The sequence below is a fragment of the Salmo salar genome, chromosome ssa02 (assembly GCF_905237065.1).
Source record: "Salmo salar chromosome ssa02, Ssal_v3.1, whole genome shotgun sequence".
In the NCBI taxonomy this organism is placed as follows: Eukaryota; Metazoa; Chordata; class Actinopteri; order Salmoniformes; family Salmonidae; genus Salmo; species Salmo salar.
In genome coordinates this window covers 43,788,977-43,809,513 of record NC_059443.1, presented here as the reverse complement: position 1 = coordinate 43,809,513, position 20,537 = coordinate 43,788,977, and the positions used below count along the sequence as shown (strand labels likewise).

At 41.4% G+C, this 20,537-nt stretch overlaps 1 protein-coding gene across 28 annotated transcripts in view; it reads left to right on the top strand.

Moving 5' to 3' along the window:
• Positions 1 to 20,537, top strand: part of plecb (plectin b) — a 189,204-nt gene that overhangs the window by 113,602 nt on the left and 55,065 nt on the right. For 24 of the 28 annotated variants that reach the window (XM_014168120.2, XM_014168101.2, XM_045704595.1 and 21 more), the window contains exon 2: positions 18,720 to 18,781. In XM_014168120.2, coding sequence (XP_014023595.1) covers positions 18,720 to 18,781 — 62 coding nt within the window. Of the gene's footprint in view, positions 1 to 14,688; positions 15,411 to 18,719; positions 18,782 to 20,537 lie in introns of those variants that run through there. The other 4 variants (XM_045704606.1, XM_045704602.1, XM_014168204.2 and 1 more) reach the window with 2 other exon arrangements.

Here is a 20,537-nt window from a genome sequence, read left to right as displayed (position 1 = left end):
GGGGTACCGGTAACTAGCAATGCAAATAGCTTTCTGAGATGCTAATAATATTACTACACAGATCATACACTTGACGTTAGCTAGCGATCCAGCAAGCTATTGTTCGCTAGCTAGATAACAGTACGCTTTAACTTACAATGAAAACGACTTTCTGCCAAAATTAGAAACTTGTAATATCTGAAAATGTAGCTAGACTCTTACGATGTATACATAGATGAAGGCTTCACGGCAGACTGGAAACCCTTTTAACTCTGTTTTGTTTGGACAGCTTGTTTGACCCACATTGTGTCAAGTCACTCCGGTTCACACTGACCATGTTCAGAAAGTAGTCCATCACAACTTTTCCCACTGATCTTTGTCGTTAGCGCCTGCAAAATTTTGGCAGCAATGTTGTTGAGAGCAGTAGCAACACTTTTGCAGTTCTCCGTGGCTAACGTTATATCTTTCAAAACAGCCGCAGTAGAAAGGATTATCTACACATACTGAGCAGCTCATGTTATAGACAAAAGCATGCTACATCTCTCGGCATGTCCATCTCATCCATCATCTCAGCTTTTTCCGTGGAAATTTTAACAATTGTATTCCTATTTACAGATGGCATACAAGTTTGTTAGAAGGCATTTCTGCCAAAAGACGCATTTTGATTTAAAAAAAAAGTGTTTATGTGCAAATGCCTCTCCTGTGAAGTAGCAACATATGCCTAGCTTCCTGAAACGGGTCACATAATATTGCTTAAAGGTTAGAAGTTAGAATCCTAGGTCCAGTTTCCCGGACCCAGATTAAGCCTATCCATGTGCCAAAAATCACTTTCAATTAAGACTCTCCGTTGACCATATGCTTTTTAGTATGGGTGTGGGAAACCAGTCCTTAGTGCCTGAAGACAAGTGCAGTTGTATGTTTGTGGAGCAGAGGTCAGTCATCTGTAAGAGAAGTCTCATATTCAGGCCATCTGCCCACTCTTTAATCTGACCTAGGATCAGGTCAGTTGTGACCTGTCGTAAATTAGCCCCCCGCCTCCTTTCCTTTGACTGACGATGGTGGTGTTGGTGTCGCTCAACCCATGTAGACAGTCATTCATTGTTTAATTACAGTCCTGTTAGAAAGGGAGAAAGTAGTCTGCTTTTTCCCCTTTTACTTTCATAATGAGAATTCAGTACTGTGAGTTCCAAGGTGGAATGCAGTACCGAGGGAGCCTCATAGGTAAACTGATGACAGCTTTTATCATTATAATTTCACATTATAAGACCTGTATCACCCCAGGCCACTGTTAAAACTGCCAAAGAGCCCAGATAACACACTTCATAAACCACAACACTAAGGAAGGTTCTCAAAGGCATGTGTACACACACAAAGTGAAATAATTAAACTATGTATTTCACACGTTATATTTCCCACCGAATGTCAAATTAACTGATCAAATATTTGCTTTCATTCTCACACATAAATATTGCAATTGTAATTTAACTTTATCCCAAGAATATACAAATTATTTCTAACAAAGTGTAACATTTCATCTTTTTTATATGAATTTTTTAACATTTTACTTCTATATTGAATAGATAGGCCTATATATGTATATATCAATTGATATGGAACAGAGTACAAGTCCATATACCTTTGGGAAATAAAAGGACCCAAATGAGATGGGCAGGGCTGTTGTGAAAGTGAAACTTTCACCCATCCATTAGAAAGCATTTTTTTCTCTCCATCGACTGTCGCACCATGAAAAAGCGAGTGTTTTGCATTCTTGCGTTCCGGAAGGTCGGTGAGCGCATCTTGAGAACTGTTGGAAGTTATAGCGACGCAGGGAAGCCCCGAAGTTCCAACTGGAGCAATTTTGTTCTTTCACCTGGGAATAGTTTATGAACGGGAAGATCACCTGCCCGAGATGAGCTATGCAGAAAGAAGCAGATATTTGTACATCAAAATGTGTTGTGTAGGTGAGTGGCAGAAATATAAATACTGACATGGGGAAGGGTTAAGCAAAGTAGGCGTTCCCCACACTGGTTGTACTCCTACAGTAGTAAATATGATCACATCTTATACAAATGTAGTTACTGGTAATAGTTGAAGTTTCTAATTGAAGTTGAATATATATTATAGGGCCCTGTGTTTTGCGCAATCATTTGACATAGCAAGATTTAATCCAGAAATGAGAATTACACCAAAAATGTTAACAATTGTCTAAGGATGGTGCTGGACCATCAAAATAAAAAGGGTTAAAAACCAGGTATGTAACATGATAGAGCAAAACACAGGGCCCTACAACATTATGTATTATTTTCACTTGATAGTTTCCATTTACAAGTGAAAATGTTGATACCTCAAGTGTGTTGTTAATTAGGCTACTCTTCCTTTCAATGAATGACCATTTAAATCTTGGGCAACTGAATGGATTCAGAATGTATGGTATAGTTCTCAAATAAATACATTATGCATATTAGTAGCATGTGAGATTTTGTGAATGGGGGAGAAAGCGTACGAGACTTGATTAGCTGTCTCTTTTAAGTGTTACAGTTAAACTGGTCCTGGATTCCAGTTATATAATGGCGGATGTTTTGCTGATTGCCTCCAGCTGTCTCATGTCCAACTCACTTCCATATGTGTTTAAAGTAGAACACTGAAGGAGCTCTTACTCCCCAGCTCTCACTCAATTCACAAATGACTACCATCATGGGCTTTGGCAAGCCTTTCCAATGGGGTGGGTCTTCTTGACTCAGAATCCCACACGGATATACACATGAATTAGGCGACCAGCTATTTGTTCTCTATGCATGGGAACTGCCTACAGGTCGAACTGTTAACAGTTTAGTCTATAGTAATTAATAACTACTCCAGTATATAAGATTACAAATAATAATGCACTTGTTATTCCTCTGTAATACAGTTCACAGGTTGTTATTGCACTCTGGGTGTGACATGGCTGCTGGGTAATATGCAGATTGAGTGACTGAGGGATAGTGCTCTGTGGATGACTCACCCTGACTGGATTAAGCAATGTCCCGACAGTTAGGATCAAGGGTGTCATTCAGCTATTATAACTATTACTGTTTTAGAGACACTGATGACGAGTAGTGTCTTAAACACTTTCAGTTCCATGTAACTATCTATAGCCCAGTTTTAGAGTATTCAGTGGGTATGGAGTCTAACTGTGTATCCCCTTCCATAAATGCACTCTGAGAGGGTCTGAATAGCACCATCATTATATTTGCTGTTTCATACATTTCTTTTGTGTGATTTGAAATGTCTACTGTATGCAGGATTGGCAAGTTCTCATTACTCAGTTTTTTTATTGTAAATTTTTCATAATAACTAGATCCAGGTGTTTTTCTTCTCACCATGTAACTTGACTATAACTTACTGATATGGAGCCCAGAGTTTATCCTGGTTAGATCATGGCAACAGAAAAAAAAGTATAGCAACGTAATAACAAGGCCAGGAAAAGTCACTCTTTCCTCATTGTGCTTTGTTGCCATCTAGTGTTCACTCTGTGAACTTTCTATTCTTTTCTCCCTCCAGAGGAGAACCACTGTTTTCCTTTCTCTCTGAAGTTAGTCAATCATGGAAGACACAGCTTCCTGTCTAAAAATATAGCCATGAGTAATATAAGTAAAATAACCCAGCCACAGGCGCAAAAAGCTACCGTATGTTTGGAGATGTTGCCACAGCAACCCCTCTCAGGTTCCCCTTTTTCCACATTCAAATGTACCGTCGGTCAGATAGTTCTCGATTCAGCCCTCCGCTTATGTTCATCAAATATGGAAACCAGTAATAATGATTTTTGAAGGGATAGGGAATGAAGTGAGAGTGATGTTTTGACAGGTATTCTCAGCAGCAATATGTAATTTCCATTTTTGCATACTTTAAATAAGGTGTCTGTTGCCCTCAGTCGAAAGTATTGTTTGTAATGAGTGCATCGGCTGGTGTAGTATGATACCATCTCCAATAGAGGGAGACTGGGTGTTGTATTGTACAGGTACCGTACCTACACCTTGATTAAACAGACTCGGTTTTCTCTTTGTGTAAGTTTACTCAAGGAAAGTCCATGAGAGTGAGCGTTAATTCACAGATGTGGGGCTTTCCACCATGGCTCCAGGAGCGGTAGACTAATTAGCCATTTTTAACCTCAGCTGTCAGGGCTAATCCATTCCGTGTTGAGTCGGAGTTAAATTGGGCTTACAGCTTCATCTTTTGATCTAATTCTGACTATTACATTTTACATTTTAGTCATTTAGCAGACGCTCTTATCCAGAGCGACTTACAGTAGTGAATGCATACATTTCATCCTTTTTTTTTTTTTTCGTACTGGAAAAATCCCTGCTACAGGGATTTAGATCTGTGAAGATAATGTCGGACAGCGAGTGAGTCATTCCATAGCTGCGGCGGCAATCCCCTCATGTCCTGTTATACAGACAGAAAAAGTTCAACAAAGACTGAACAATATGTCTGTTGATCTTTATGAATATTTCAAAGGTACACTGTGCTGTAGTTCCTTTGATTTCTATTTCTTTGTGAGACACAGCTGACCCAAACTGGCTGTGCTCACACACACACACACACACACGCACACACACAGTCAGGAACAAGGTGTATCCCACTTGTTCCTCTTGGTTTTATTTTATTAACATTCCGAGTACACGCTCCCACTTGCATTGGGCTGGAGTGACAGGACAGTGGGAGGGAGAGAGTCAGTATCCTAGGTATCCTTAGGGAGGTGGTTGTTCCTCTAAGGGAGGGGTGAGGCTGTTCCCTTCTCTGGAATGAGGGGCGTTAACACTACCCTCCTCTTCCTCCCCTCTTCTCACCTTTTCTCTCTCCATGAGCTCAAGACTTTCTAAATCATGATGGCGGATTTCTGTTCTGTTTAATCTCTGTTTTCCTAATGCTCCCTGTGACTACAAGACCGATTTGTCTCAGTCAACGATGCTTGACCTGATGATTTTTACAGATGAACTTGACATGAGCCATATACTGTACAAATGCTCATAAGTAGAGCATAGTGGCTTTGACATTCCAACTTTGAAGAGTCAGGCAATAGCATTGCATTTATGTGACCGTTTACAGTTGTGAACGAGTTCAAACAGAAAGGGTGTGGCCGGAATAGTGTTGTGATTATCTTCTGTTAACTTTGGATGGTTCTCCATTCCTCTCCCCTTGAACTCTGGGTTAGAATGTCTGCAGGGGACACTTTTCTATCGCTGCAGGAGTAGGCCTAACTCTCCGGAGGTTTTGCAATGGAAAATGGAAACAAACCTTTCTTATTGGATAAGTTTTGAAGGTCACTCCATGTTTCAGTCCGTTTTGTGCCTCATGAACACGACCCTGGTTGATTATGACTGTGATGCTTATCTCTGCTGAGTTGAGTGAGTAGGGTTGAGTACCATGAGAAGCTATTTGAAATGGAACCTAGTTGTTTTCTATTTGAAATGGAAAACAACTACTGTACCACTGTTGATTTTGGATAAAAATCACTATTTCCGTCAACCCAATTTGATAGATCTTTCAGAAAGAAGGACGTAGTATTATGGGAACTGTTCAGAGGATTCACAGTGATATAGACAGTGTTTGGCGTTTTCATCTGGGACTTTCTACAGATGCATAGGCTTGCGGGCATATTCTTTCTATTTAGTATGGAGATGAATACACAACTGATAGTGTAGGATGCTGACTCATTTTGACATCGGACAAACATCTGACAAAGTTTGGCTTTGTAGAGTCTCTAAGTTCTTTGAATATACACGAACCTTGAAATGAAACATTGGGCATACAAATTAGAGGAGTGGATCCAGGGGGTTTCCCCCTCTTCCCTCTTCCCTCCACCAGAATGATCCATCCACATATAACCTAACGTAGTAGGCGTTAAAGAAACACCTCAGCGGAGTTTCCACTTCTGGCTTGGTTGAAGTAGCTTTATCCCTGAAAACTGGACGCATCCGGTTGTTGGGAACTCCGCTGAGGGTGTCCACATATGAAGCCCAGTCAGTGTGGGAACACATGAGGAGAACCCCCAAGACACTCTACTTTAATCTGTCCCGTTCTAGCAATGAGAGAACATCAAGCATGTCATTTAGAGAGAGAGAGAAAAATCTCTTCATGTTTTCAACAGTCTTCCTGTTTTTTAAAGGCCAAGCGTTCCATCTGGTTTAGATGATGGCAAATGAGGGAGCAGGTTTATAAGCATGTGTAGACCTTAATGATACATCCTTTCTTTGGAGCGTCGTTGGCGAAAACAGTTTCATGAGTAAGATTTTCCACGGTATCTCTCACGTTGGCTGCTCTTTTCAGTTTGGGCCTTCCTGTGACATTCCACATTTCCCGTTGTTATGCCCCCCTGGGCTTTGTGTTGTTATGTGTGAAGTACCTAACACCCTGGTGTTGGTACAGTGCCTTCGGGAAATATTCAGACCCCTTGACCTTTTCTGCTTTTTGTTACGTTAACCTTATTCTAAAATGGATTAAAATCAAAAAATCCTCAGCAATCTATACACAATAACCCATCATGTTAAAGCAAAAACAGGTTTTAAGAAATCTTTGCAATTTATTAAAGATACAAAACATATCTTATTTACATACTGTAAGTATTCAGACCCTTTGCTATGAGACTCGAAATTGAGCTCAGGTGCATCCTGTTTCCATTGGTCATCCTTGAGATGTTTCTACAACTTGATTGGAGTCCACCTATGGTAAATTCAATTGGTTGTACATGATTTGAAAAGGTGCACATCTGTCTATATAAGGTCCCACAATTGACAGTGCATGTCGAAGCAAAAACCAAGCCATGAGGTTGAAGGAATTGTCCGTAAAGCTCCGAGATAAGATTGTGTCGGGGCACAGATCTGCGGAAGGGTAAACATTTCTGCAGCATTGAAGGTCCCCAAGAACACAGTGGTTTCCATCCTTCTTAAATGGAAGAAGTTTGGAAACACCAAGACTCTTCCCAGAGCTGGCCGCCCGGCTAAACTGAGCAATCGGGGGAGAAGGGCTTTGGTCAGGGAGGTGACCAAGAACCCTATGGTCACTCTGACAGAGCTCTAGAGTTCCTCTGTTGGGATGGGAGAACCTTCCAGAAGGACAACCATCTCTGCAGCACTCCACCAATCAGCTCTTTATGGTAGAGTGGCCAGACAGAAGCCACTCCTCAGTAAAAGGCACATGACAGCCCGTTTGGAGTTTGCCAAAAGGCACCTAAAGACTCTCAGACCATGAGAATCAAGATTCTTTGGTCTGATGAAACCAAGATTGAACTCTTTGGCCTGAATGCCAAGCATCATGTCTGGAGGAAACCTGGCACTATCCCTACAGTGAAGCATGGTGGTGGCAGCATCATGCTGTGGGATGTTTTTCAGGGACTGGGAGACTAGTCAGGATCGAGGCAAAGATGAATGGAGCAAAGTACAGAGAGATCCTTGATGAAAATCTGCTCCAGAGTGCTCAGGACCTCAGACTAGGGCGTAGGTTCACCTTAAAACAGGACAATAACCCTAAGCATACAGCCAAGACAACACAGGAGTGGCTTCAGGACAAGTGTCTGAATGTCCTTGAATGGCCCAGCCAGAGCTCGAACTTGAACCTGATCTAAAATTTCTGGAGAGACCTGAAAATAGCTGTGCAGCAACGCTCCCCATCCAACCTGACAGAACGTGAGAGGATCTGCAGAGAAGAATGGGAGAAACTCCCCAAATACAACTGTGCCAAGCTTGTAGCGTCATACCCAAGAAGACTTGAGGCTGTAATCGCTGCCAAAGGTGCTTCAACAAAGTACTGAGTAAAGGGTCTGAATACTTTTGTAAATGTGATATTTCAGTTTTTTTTTTTTTATAAATTAGCAAACATTTCTAAAAACCTGTTTTTGCTTTGTCATTATGGGGTATTGTATGTAGGTTGATGAGGGGAAAAAACAGTTTCATCAATTTTAGAGTAAGGCTGTAACGTAACAAAATGTGGAAAAAGTCAAGGGGTCTGAATACGAATTCATGGAGGAGGGTGAAGTTGCCCCTTGACACTGGTCTTAAGTCAGTTTTGCATTTCCCCCATGAATGGTTAGGGTTCAGAATGGGGGGAGGGGAAGCTGATCCTAGATCTGTACCTAGGGGAAACGTCACACCGCTGAAGAGAAGTGCCTAACATTGGTGTTCACACCTGTGAGGGGAAAGCCCTTTGCCACCGCACGGCAGTGTTGACCTTCAGGTATAAAATACTGTACGGTCCAGTATGTCAAGCTATTTACGATCCAGTGACAAGCTATCAAGTTCTATACAATAAGCTACACCCAAGATGTACCTTTGCTCATACAACTTGTTTTTTATGTGATGTGGCAGATGACGTGATTGTGATTTGTATGGCTAGATTTGTCACATATCAGCTTCTTGCAGGCCTACCAATCCTCTCTGTGCGGGGGTAAGGGTGTGTGTTTGTTTGGTGTGGTGGGTTAGGATATTTAGGTTAGGACTTTGGCCCAGTGCACCAGCCAGCAGAGAGGAGATCGCAGACACATTCCAACAGCTCATCACATGCCCTGCTCTCAGTCAGCAACCTATCAGCTGTATAAGCAGTAGTCCATGAATAAATTCCTTTCACTTCACCTCTTTTCTAGCTTTCTTTCCACCCCATGCACATTGACATTTGATTCCATAAATTCACTCTGTTCCAGAAACTCCCAACCTGTTTTAAGATATCAGTAGCAGTTAACGTGTTGTGGTCTCACCTATAACGGGTTTAACAGAAGACTGTATTTTGTTTACATTAGATGTTGAGAGTCTATATACCAGCATTCCCCATATGTGGGGGCTGGCAGCCCTAGTTCACTATTTGAGAGACAGAGATGCTAACGAATACCCACCAACAAACTTTATTCTGGAGCTGACTATTTCAGGTTTGATGATGAATACTACCTCCAAACGAATGGAACATCGATGGGGTCCACATTCGCTCCAAGCTATGCTAACCTTTATGTGGGTCTTTTTGATGAACGTTTTGTTAATCATGAAAATGAAAATCCATTTTTGAATAAAGTCCTGAATTGGTATCGATATATTGACAACATTTTTTTGCATATGGAGAGTATGGGAGAAGAGCTGTCAGACTCTATGGCATTACTCAATGACGTTGACCCCAATCTCAAATTCACTATTGAATGTGACACTAAATGTGTTCATGACCTCGATATGTGGATTCAGAAATCAAATGGAACACTGTTTACAACTCTGTATAGAAAGAAACGGACAGAAATGCTCTATTACAGGGGGACAGCTTCCACCTTGAGCCATTAAAAAGAGGACTTCCAAGAAGTCTGTTTTTCAGACTGAGCCGTACAGTATATGCCACTCCACAGAGGACTATCTAGAAAAAGCAGCTGAGATGCGCAATAGGTTTCTAAGAAGAGGGTATTCTCCACAATGTGTGGATGAAGCTCTTAATTTGGCATTGGGGAAAACACGAGACGAACTGCTACAAAAAAGACCGGCTAGAGCTAAAGAATACTCTGTAATGTTCACAACTACCGTAATTTCCGGACTATTAAGCGCACCTGAATATAAGCCGCACCCACTGAATTTTTTAAAAATTATTATTTTGAACATAAATAAGCCGCACATGTCTATAAGCCGCAGGTGAAACAAATGAACTTTACACAGGCTTTAACGAAACACGGCTTGTAACAAAAATAAATAGGCTTTAACGAAACACGGCTTGTAACAAAAATAAATAGGCTTTAACGAAACACGGCTTGTAACAAAAATAAATAGGCTTTAACGAAACACGGCTTGTAACAAAAATTAAAAAATTAGCAGTAAACAGTAGCCTACCAAGAAAGTCATTGGTCACTATCTTCCTCCTCCTGTGCACTGAAACCATCTCCTTCGGTGTCGGAGTTGAATAGCCTCAGAATTGCTTCATCCGATATTGGATCGTTTTCATTGTCGCTCTCGTCACTTTCATCCGGAGGCAAATCCCCCACTGAGCCCTCTTCAACACGCAGCAGTCCAGCGTTTCGAAACCCGTTGATGATAGTGGATTTTTTGACAATGCTCCACGCTGTCAGGACCCACAAATTTGAAAGCGGGAAAAATCCATATATTAGCCGCGTTATTGTTTAAGCTGCGAAGTTCAAAGCGTGGGAAAAAAGTTGCGGCTTATAGTCCGGAATTTACGGTACATATACTTTGAACTCGCGAAAAGTAGGAGATACGGTCAAGAAACACATATTTTATCGTCGGACCCAGCTTTGCCTGCTGAATTTAAGAATCCACCACTTATTGTATATAGGAGAGGTCGCAATTGCTGCGATAAATTGGTCCATGCCAACTGCCAACCACAAAAGAAAATCAGCCAGGCTCTTTTACGCCCTCTTCCAAACGGTAGCTACAGTTGAAGACGGAAGTTTACATACACCTTAGCCAACTACATTTAAACTCAGTTTTTCACAATTCCTGACATTTAATCCTAGTAAAACTTCCCTGTCTTAGGTCAGTTAGGATCACCACTTTATTTTAAGAATGTGAAATGTCAGAATAATAGTAGAGAGAATGATTTCAGCTTTTTTTTATTTCCTCACATTCCCAGTGGGTCAGAAGTTTACCTACACTCAATTAGTATTTGGTAGCATTGCCTTTAAATTGTTTAACTTAGGTTAAATGTTTTGGGTAGCCTTCTACAAGCTTCACACAGTAAGTTGGATGAATTTTGGCCCATTCCTCCTGACAGAGCTGGTGTAACTGAGTCAGGTTTGTAGACCTCCTTGCTCGCACACGCTTTTTCAGTTCTGCCCACAAATTATCTATGGGATTGAGGTCAGGGCTTTGTGATGGCCACTCCAATACCTTGACTTTGTTGTCCTTAAGCCATTTTGCCACAACTTTAGAAGTATGCTTGGGGTCATTGTCCATTTGGAGACCCATTTGTGACCAAGCTTTAACTTCCTGACTGATGTCTTGAGATGTTGCTTCAATATATCCACATAATTTTCCATCCTCATGATGCCATCTATTTTGTGAAGTGTACCAGTCCCTCCTGCAGCAAAGCACCCCCACAACATGACGCTGCCACCCCCGTGCTTCACGGTTGGGATGGTGTTCTTCGGCTTGCAAGCCTCCCCTTTTTCCTCCAAACATAACGATGATCATTATGTCCAAACAGTTCTATTTTTGTTTCATCACACTAGAGGACATTTCTCCAAAAAGTACGATCTTTGTCCTCATGTGCAGTTGCAAACCGTAGTCTGGCTTTTTTTTGGCGGTTTTAGAGCAGTGGCTTCTTCCTTGCCTTTCAGGTTATGTCGATATAGGACTCGTTTTACTGTGGATATAGATACTTTTGCACCTGTTTCCTCCAGCATCTTCACAAGGTCCTTTGCTGTTGTTCTGGAATTGATTTGCCTTTACCTCCCTTATCTCACCTCATTTGCTCACACTGTATATATACTTATTTTTCTACTGTATTATTGACTGTATGTTTGTTTTTACTCCATGTGTAACTCTGTGTTGTTGTATGTTGTCGAACTGCTTTGCTTTATCAAGGCCAGGTCGCAATTGTAAATGAGAACTTGTTCTCAACTTGCCTACCTGGTTAAATAAAGGTGAAATTATTATTTTTTTTAAATTGCGCTTTTTACACCAAAGTACATTCATCTCTAGGAGACAGAATGCGTCTCCTTCCTGAGCGGTATGACTGCTGTGTGATCCCATGGTGTTTATACTTGCGTACTATTGTTTGTACAGATGAACGTGGTACCTTCAGGAGTTTGGAAATTGCTCCCAAGGATGAACCATACTTGTGGAGGTCTACCATTTTTTTCTGAGGTCTTGACTGATTTCTTTTGATTTTCCCATGATGTCAAGCAAAGAGGCAGTGAGTTTGAAAGTAGGCCTTGAAATACATTCACAGGTACACCTCCAATTGACTCAAATGATGTCAATTAGCCTATCAGAAGCTTCTAAAGCCTTGACATCATTTTCTGGAATTTTCTAAGCTGTTTAAAGGCACAGTCAACATAGTGTATGTAAACTTCTGACCCACTGGAATTGTGATACAGTGAATTATAAGTTAAATAATCTGTCTGTAAACAATTGTTGGAAAAATGACTTGTGTCATGCATGAAGTAGATGTCCTAACCGACTTGCCAAAACTATAGTCTGTTAACAAGACATTTGTGGAGTGGTTGAAAAACTAGTTTTAATGACTCCAACCTAAGGGTATGTAAACTTCTGACTTCAACTGTATAAATGCAGAGTGCAACAGTATGATGAAGTGTGAATATTTCTGCCACCCACATACAAGAAAACGTATCCAAATAAATGAAATTATTATGTGCTCCACCACCCATTTTATCTACATTATTAAATGTCTATGTGGGCTGTGCTATTAAGGTAAAACCTCTCGTTCTCTCAAACAGAGAATCAGTGAACATAAAAGTTCAATCAGGTGAAACGACAGAGATTATCCAGTCGCAGAACATTTTAATGACCTAAAACATGACATGTCTACCATTTTAGATTTTGTGGCATAGAGAAAGTTAAGATATCAGACAGGGGAGGTGATATAAATAATACTCTGAGTAAAATAGAATGTTTTTGGATTTTCACCCTCCAGACATTATTCCCTAAAGGTCTTAATGATGAAATGCCTATGTATGTTATGTTGTGAATTTGAACATGAATTATGTCCCTATTTAAGATTACTCTGACGTTTTTCTTACGCTGTACCCAATGATTTATGAAAACTTGCTCGATCGGTCGATGGCCTCATTGTGGTTTTACAGACGTGTTTAATACGTTTTATGTACACACTTTATTCAAATATTTCATTATTTGTTATATTTGGTGGCACTTATTTGTTTTTCCTTCGCCTCCAACCCCATTCGACGCATCGAACGGATGTGGGTGGGGCTAGGTCTACCCTTGGGTGCTAATTTAAAAAAAACTCACAAAACCTTTTACAAAGGCCGTGAGGCCGATACGAAAAGCTTATTAAAGATACTATCAAGAGCAGTGTGCGGGTTCCTTCTTCTTTTTTCTCTGCTAAGCACCTAGAAATCAATGACGTCATATATTAATCATTTATTTCACATGCTACACTGTCCAAACTCCCCTGTCAGAGGTGATCATATGAATCCTCAATGTCTTTATGTTTAGCCTCCAGCACTGTCGAATGTGTGATTATGTGTGTGTTATTATTACTGTGCTCTTCCCTTCTGTGTCTTGGACTGTACAGTATTATGGTATTTGCTTGCCCTCCTTAATTCCTGTTCTTGCCTAGACATGTGGAAGTACACTATTATTTAAGGTGTGCCTCTCCACAATTTGCTAATTTTGTGAACTTAGTGTTTAAATAAAACAAACACACTCATCCTGACAAATCAACTGCTTCATGTTCAAACAAGATGCCTTAATAACCTCACATTGGAAAGAAAAGTTGATGTTTTTTTACATCCTTCCTAATGTTATGTCAGACAGGGTGTGGAAATGAGATGCACACCTTCTACCCTCTTAATGTTTAGAGGGCTAGGATTTGCCAGGGCCTGTTGGTCACACCCTGCGGCATTGGTTTGGGTGTCAGCACCCTACAGTTCTTATAGGGGGTTAGACCGCAGTGAAGGGACCTTAGTGAAGCCCCAAAATATACAGGACTAGGAACCCTGAAGGGTATACTACAAAGCAGATTCAAGGAGTTAGTTAAATATTGTCATAGAAGTAAAATAAAAATGTTTGAAAGATCTTGAAAGGCGTATGGTTTACTCTTATTGATTCAATAATCAAAAATGCATATTTAAGTTTAGCTTTTTTTAATGAAGCCAGCTTACTTTGTTCATCAAAGTAAGCTGGCTAACTCCTTGATCTTACTTTGTAGTATACTCCCCTGTTCTTCCCTGGGTCTGTCTTCAGTGTATTTTGTGTCTTCCCGTGTTATTATGAGGGAATGAGACACCAAAACAAGTCCGCACTGATGTCCTCACAGATATAGTGTCTTATCAGTTATCTGAATGGTCATCTCTGGGTTAGAGGCTGATAAAGGACTCATCATCATAATCGCTGGCTTAAGGATGCTTGCTGGTTGTTGTGGAGTTGTGCTGGAATGTTTCTGCAATGTCTTCACATGTGAGTGTAGAGTTTGAGGAAATCAGGTCTGTGAGCGTACATGAGTGTTCATGCTAGTGTAGTTAAAGGGAAAACAAAACACACACACACACACACACACACACACACACACACACACACACACACACACACACACACACACACACACACACACACACACTGTCAGGCCTTCAGCAGAACAGAAGGAATAAGTACTCCTTCACTAATTGTCTAGTTCGAGAATCTACATGTCCTTAGATAGCTGGTAGTGTATAGTCTTGTTGAGGGTTGGGTCATGGCTGATCTCTCTCTGTGTGTGTGGGTGCCAAAGTAGCCCTTCCTTCAGCCCCCCCCCTCCTCATCACACTGAGTAACACCCACAGCTCTTTCAGGAATGCCATGAGTAGGCAATGATTCATATTGGGGGTGGGTGGGTGGGTGTGTGTGTGTGTGTGTGTGTGTGTGTGTGTGTGTAAAACGTAATTAGAAATCCGTGGAGACATTGAACTGTGTTCTAAAATAATATATCAAACCGTAAAACAATATTGCGTTATTTATTCCGGTGCCATTCTTCGTTATTGCTTATACAGCCATCGTAACGAAGCAGAATGATTCAGGCTGTGTACTGTGCGCGCTTGTGGAAGCGAAGTTAAGATGACGAGTAAAAGTGTATGCAGGTGGTGTATTTTATGGCACAACGGGCCCGCTGGCCAGCACACCTCGTCTGATCACTCACTCTCTGCCCCTGCCCCCTTCCTGCTCACACCAGCCACACCAATATGACGGGGCAGAGGAAGGGGTGTGACCGAGCCTTACCCACCACAATGTCCTCCAAACACACAGGCAGGTATCATAGTGTACAGATCAGCACAAGGACAGGCCCAGACACCGTACCCCACAGGCATAACTTATTGCGAAAGGAGGAGAGGAAGAAAAGAAAAAAACCACACACAACGGGAAGGAAAGAAAAGAAGAGCTCATACGGTGATAGAGCGAGAGAGGAACCAATTGTAGGCTAGATCGAAAGTGCTGACTGGATCTTAGCCACGCCACTGCATGAGTGAAAGGAGCGCTGAGGAATTTTTAAGAGGAAAAAGAGCAGGAGAGAGAAACGTTCTAGCTACGGACGCAAACCGTGTGGTGACAAAGCGGTCACATAGAGCGCGTTAGAGGGAACGTTTGATTCATTCATTTCGGAGTTGAGTTGCATCATGAGCGGTCAGCAACAGAGATACCGGAACTTCTCCACAGACAGCAGTGGTGGCAGGGATGGGAGAGACAGGGTGCCCTCAGACGAAAGCTACTACCAGGGGATGCTCAAGTCCACGGACGGCAGGAAAGGTACCAGTACGACAGCATTCACCTAGGAAGCTATGTGTCCTAGACGTTAACTGTACATGAAACGTTTGGTTCTATAGGTACGAGTATGACAGTGTTCACTTAGACAGTGTGTGTCATAGACACCTAGACTTTCTGTGTCTAATAGGTTCATATGAAAAGTTTGCCTCTAACACTATGGTTCATGTTTGCGTATGGGAGAGAGTTAAAATGCTGGGTGTTTTTTTTGTGTTTTTTTTCCTGTGAAAGGAAAAGTTTTACTGCTGCAGTTACAGGTTTGGACCATTTTTATATCCCTGCACAGACAAGTCTATTCAGAGGTTCAAGTCTGTGCCTGATTGGCTAGTCTGTGAAATAATGAGCCCCTTCATGATGCTAAGATACATACCAACTGTCAGTGTCAATTTAAATTGAAAGAGGGCTTGTGGCTTCCACTGTGAGCCTTTTATTGTATTTTTTTGTATTTATTATGGATCCCCATTAGCTGCTGCAAAGCAGCAGCTACTCTTCCTGGGGTCCAGCAAAATTAAGGCCGTTCATACAATTTTCACAGATTTCACACCACACTGTGCACTCTCAGGCCCCTTTAGTGCACTCTCAATTACAGTTTGAGCTTTCTCTAATCATCGTCTATGGGGATTCCCCTTCTCTTAAGTGTCAATTCTGAGAACACATTTAGATTTAAAAGGAAGTGTTTTTTTGTTGCTGTAATGTTTTCTGTCTCTCCAGTGGTCCACATTGTGACCAGGAGTGGACACTCCTACTAATCTAACGCATCAGCCGCTCCCTCCCACCCTATTGGTCAGCGAACCCATTCACAAAATGAGTGGATGAAATCTCAGCAGGCCCATACATTGTTGATAAAACTCCTATAGGATGACCAAAAAACATTCCTTAACCCAGGACACATCAACGGTTGACTATCCAGGTGAACAAAGAATAAGGAGTAATAGAGTAAAAGTCAAATGCGCATTGGTTAATGGTCAATTATATATCAAGTGCTGAGAGTGACTCACTCAGGAGGACCTATTAGATTACCACATTTTGCGATGGGTTGAAACACTCCTTTGTCCTGCAGTGAATCAAGGAGATGGCTCAGGGTGAAGGAGGTAGGACTTTCGCCCCTTTTACCTTTGTGATCACTGTGTTTATCTTTGGCGTTATACAATGGAGTTTAAATAGTTTGTCTTAGCCTGAGTCATGACTGCGCTAGTGTGTATGCTGGTTGCAAGCTGGACACTACTATTTTGAATTTACATTAGTTGAATGACCACAGGTCAAGGTGCAGGGTTTGTCCAGGATTATGGGACCTTTGCAAAACGTGCTAAATTTGATTTAGTATTTATGCCAGCAATCAACCAATCAGGATTGCCCTCGTATTGTAGCTTTGTTGATGAACGACAGAGGTCAAAGTTGCGTCAGTCTCCAGGCGCACACACGCCCTGCGGTTGCCACGGCAACGTGTTTCCATAACACAATAGCAACATGGCACACCTTAAAATACTAAAACGTAGCCTGCGGGTTCAGTTTCCGGTCGCAGTGAATCAGCACTGCCTTCAACGTTCTACTTTGGTTCGTCTGGGCGTTGCACGATGCAGAAATCGCTCTGCCATTTCCTGGTTGCTAAAACTCTAATAGTTTGCCTAATTTCAGTTTAGTATTTTAAGTTTAGTGCAGAGAATCATTGTACCATCTAAACCGCTGTGAAATGTATTTTCCATAACCATGAATATGAATATTGTTGTTTCAGCTGTTTGAAGCTGGTGTACGAAACCGAAAATAAAAGACTCAAAAGCAACACTTAAGAATGGGAAGCATAGAAATACAGTTTCATAGACTTGCTTTCAAGTAGAATGATAGATCTATAACTCGCAATTCTATGTGACTTGGTCAGGTCGGACAAAAAGTTACATATTACCACTTTAAGGGAAAATTCCCCCCAAAAATGCAACTTCGTATTCATCATCTCCAGCACCACCCCAACATCAACATATGTGAAAATGGCCATTTCATTAAAAAAAATTTGTGAGGAAGATAAGTGTTTCCACTGACATCATTGGTGTGCATCGTGTGATTTTAACCAAGTATGATTAGGCATTGCCTACTTATTGTCTACTAATTGGTTGATGATGGCATTGGAAACATTTTATCTTCCTCTATCTTTTTTACTACAAAACATAGAAACGCGCCATTTTCACAATGTACATTTTGGGGTGGTATTTTCCTTTTAGCTGTACGGTAGGCTTTGATGAAGAACCTTAAATGCAGTTTGTTAATGAACTATTATTAATATGGACACCCATTTCTTTTATCTGGATAATGATTCTTCAGTCTAATAACTATAGTATTATCTTCAATGCGACGTCTGACTTTCTAAACAGACCTATTGGAATTGCTATTGGATTGGCCATCAGTACTATCTCACGTGATATAACTGATGGGCTCACTTGAAAAAGTGAGCCTAAATACTAATCTCAATGGGACTTCTTTGTTTTAATTTTGTTTGTATCCGTTATTTAACCAATCTTTCAGTGAAGTGGTCTGGCATGATGGGTAACAGTTGGTGATATGCCTGTTGGTTGGGGAGGGTCAGTGTCTACGGTTGCTACGTCTGTGTCTGCGCTCCGCAATATGTCTTCCAGTACCCCAGGGTAGTGGGGTGTGTCCAAGTATTTGCCCGAGGGTGTGTCAATTCCACTCAGTACGGTGAGGCTGAAACCGGATCTATCTGCTAGATGCGATTATCTGCCCGTTAAGGCACCGTTTTCTTACTCTCTGAGAGCTACCGTATCTTGTCAGGTTCAGCATGCACCACAGTGTCCGTTACAGTATGTCGCCTGTAGAGATACTGAACACCTGTACAGTGTAATCCTTCCACTAAGCCTCAGGCCTGTAGTCATACCATAGTGAAAAGCATTTGCAGATACAACTAGACGATGATGGTCTATATCTAGACACTGACTGTGCTATGATGATTTCTCCTAAGTCAGACATGTTTAGTCCAGACGCTCTGGTATCATGTCTCACTAGGCAAGACTAATCCCATCCAATGACTTGTCTTTGTTTCGGGGATGTACAAAACGATGGCGGCATCTGGAATATTTGTTATTTTTCAGCTCTTGTTGTTCATGTTAAATGTATTTTAAATCCTTTGATCTTCTCCTTATCCCTAATACCCTGCGACATGTTTTAATCTCAACCCCCGTTAAAAAATACATCAATATTACTGTATGTACTCAGAGGGTGTATCAAATATTTATTTTCATTTCTTTTTAACCATGTCTGACGTTTGCTCTTTGTTGTGTCTTGCAGATGAACGGGATCGAGTACAGAAAAAGACCTTCACAAAATGGGTGAACAAACACTTGATAAAGGTATGGTAACACACTACCAGAGTAGTTTTTATGTGCTCAATAACTCAATACCTAACTCACTCTCCCTGTCTTACATACTTTAATGCACTCATCACTGGTATCAATACTTTATACACAAAGACAATCACATGCGCACACACACACACACACACACACACACACCGACTTATTTTTAACCAACATCAGTTTGATTTCAGTAGATTTGTTTACATTTTGTTTCTGAGGTTTACTGGAGTTCTCACAATGACTCGTACATCATTTTCAAAATCAGTATTCCTGTGTTATTATCCATAAATATCTTTTTAACCTTTATTTAACTAGGCAAGTCAGTGAAGATCAAATTCTTATTTACAATGATGGCCTAGGAACAGTGGGTTAACTGCCTTGTTCTGGGGGCAGAACGACAGATTTTTACCTTGTCAGCTCGGGGATTCGATCTCGCGACCTTTCGGTTACTGGCCCGACGCTCTTAACCACTAGGCTACCTGCCGCCCCTTCGTCAAATATCAGTCAAATGTCATAAAACGAATGAAAATGCCTGAAGTGGTTACTTGCAGAACAACCGCAGAAGTTGTCAAAGTAGGATTTATGGTGAGTTGGATCACAACTGGTCCAGAAGTGATGTGTACGAGTGGCAGATGGTAGATATTTCCTTAGTGAATCATACCTCATAATTGGCCAACCAACCACATGGAGGCTGAGCTGTGTGTTTTCAGACGGTTGCAGTTTAGCCTCTCGGCAAAAAATTGGTCTTTAGCTTCAGAAGTAATTTTGCCACTAATGACAGGAGTAGGATAGAATCTTTGGCGTGAATTGTAGCGACACCGGCCAGATACTTTATTGCTGTGTTTTAGATGTGTAGTTCCGTTTCTCAAATTTAAAATGGCGACGAATCTTAACAAACACCAGGGCCCGCATTCATAAAGCGTCTCAGAGTAGGAGTGCAGGTCTAGGATATGTTTTACCTTTTACATTATAATGAATGGTCATGGGGTGACCTGATCCCAGATCAGCACTTCTACTCTGGGACACTTTATGAACATAGGCCCAGATAGTCTTCCTCTGATACAGAAACTATGTTCTCACCTTTTATGTTTACAATAATTATTTTGGTATAGGGGATATCTGTGTTGGTATGTTAGTAGATGAGATGTGACCGTCTGATTTAACCGTTACTGCATTACTATGAGTGGAGCTGGGGTCCATTCTGGTCCAGCCATGCTGAACATGCAGGTGCTATTAAAGTCATGATCCCATGCTGGGTAGTATCCATGACAACACAATATTATGACAGCGAGTTTTGATCCCCCACCAGACAGATATCCACAGATATCAAACCATCAAGTGGTTGTTGTTTTTAACACCATCTCAACCTACTACATCAATACAGTCAGACAGACCAACCCCTTTGGAAGGGTTTCATTGAAAGTGCCATGCATTGGTCATACACACACACACACACACACACACACACACACACACACACACACACACACACACACACACACACACACACACACACACACACACACACACACACACACACACACACACACACAGAGAGAGAAAGGTTGCTGGAAATCATGAGTGTTTGGTTTCTAGCTTGGTGTTTTGAGGGAAGGTTTACCCGAAGACCAGCCTCACTTTGACTGAGTGAGTTTGTCAATTGTGCTGTTGTCACCCTTCTCTTTTCATCTACCTCACCACTGCCCCTTCCCTTAGGGCTGAAAACCATCAGCGCTAACATACTCTGTTC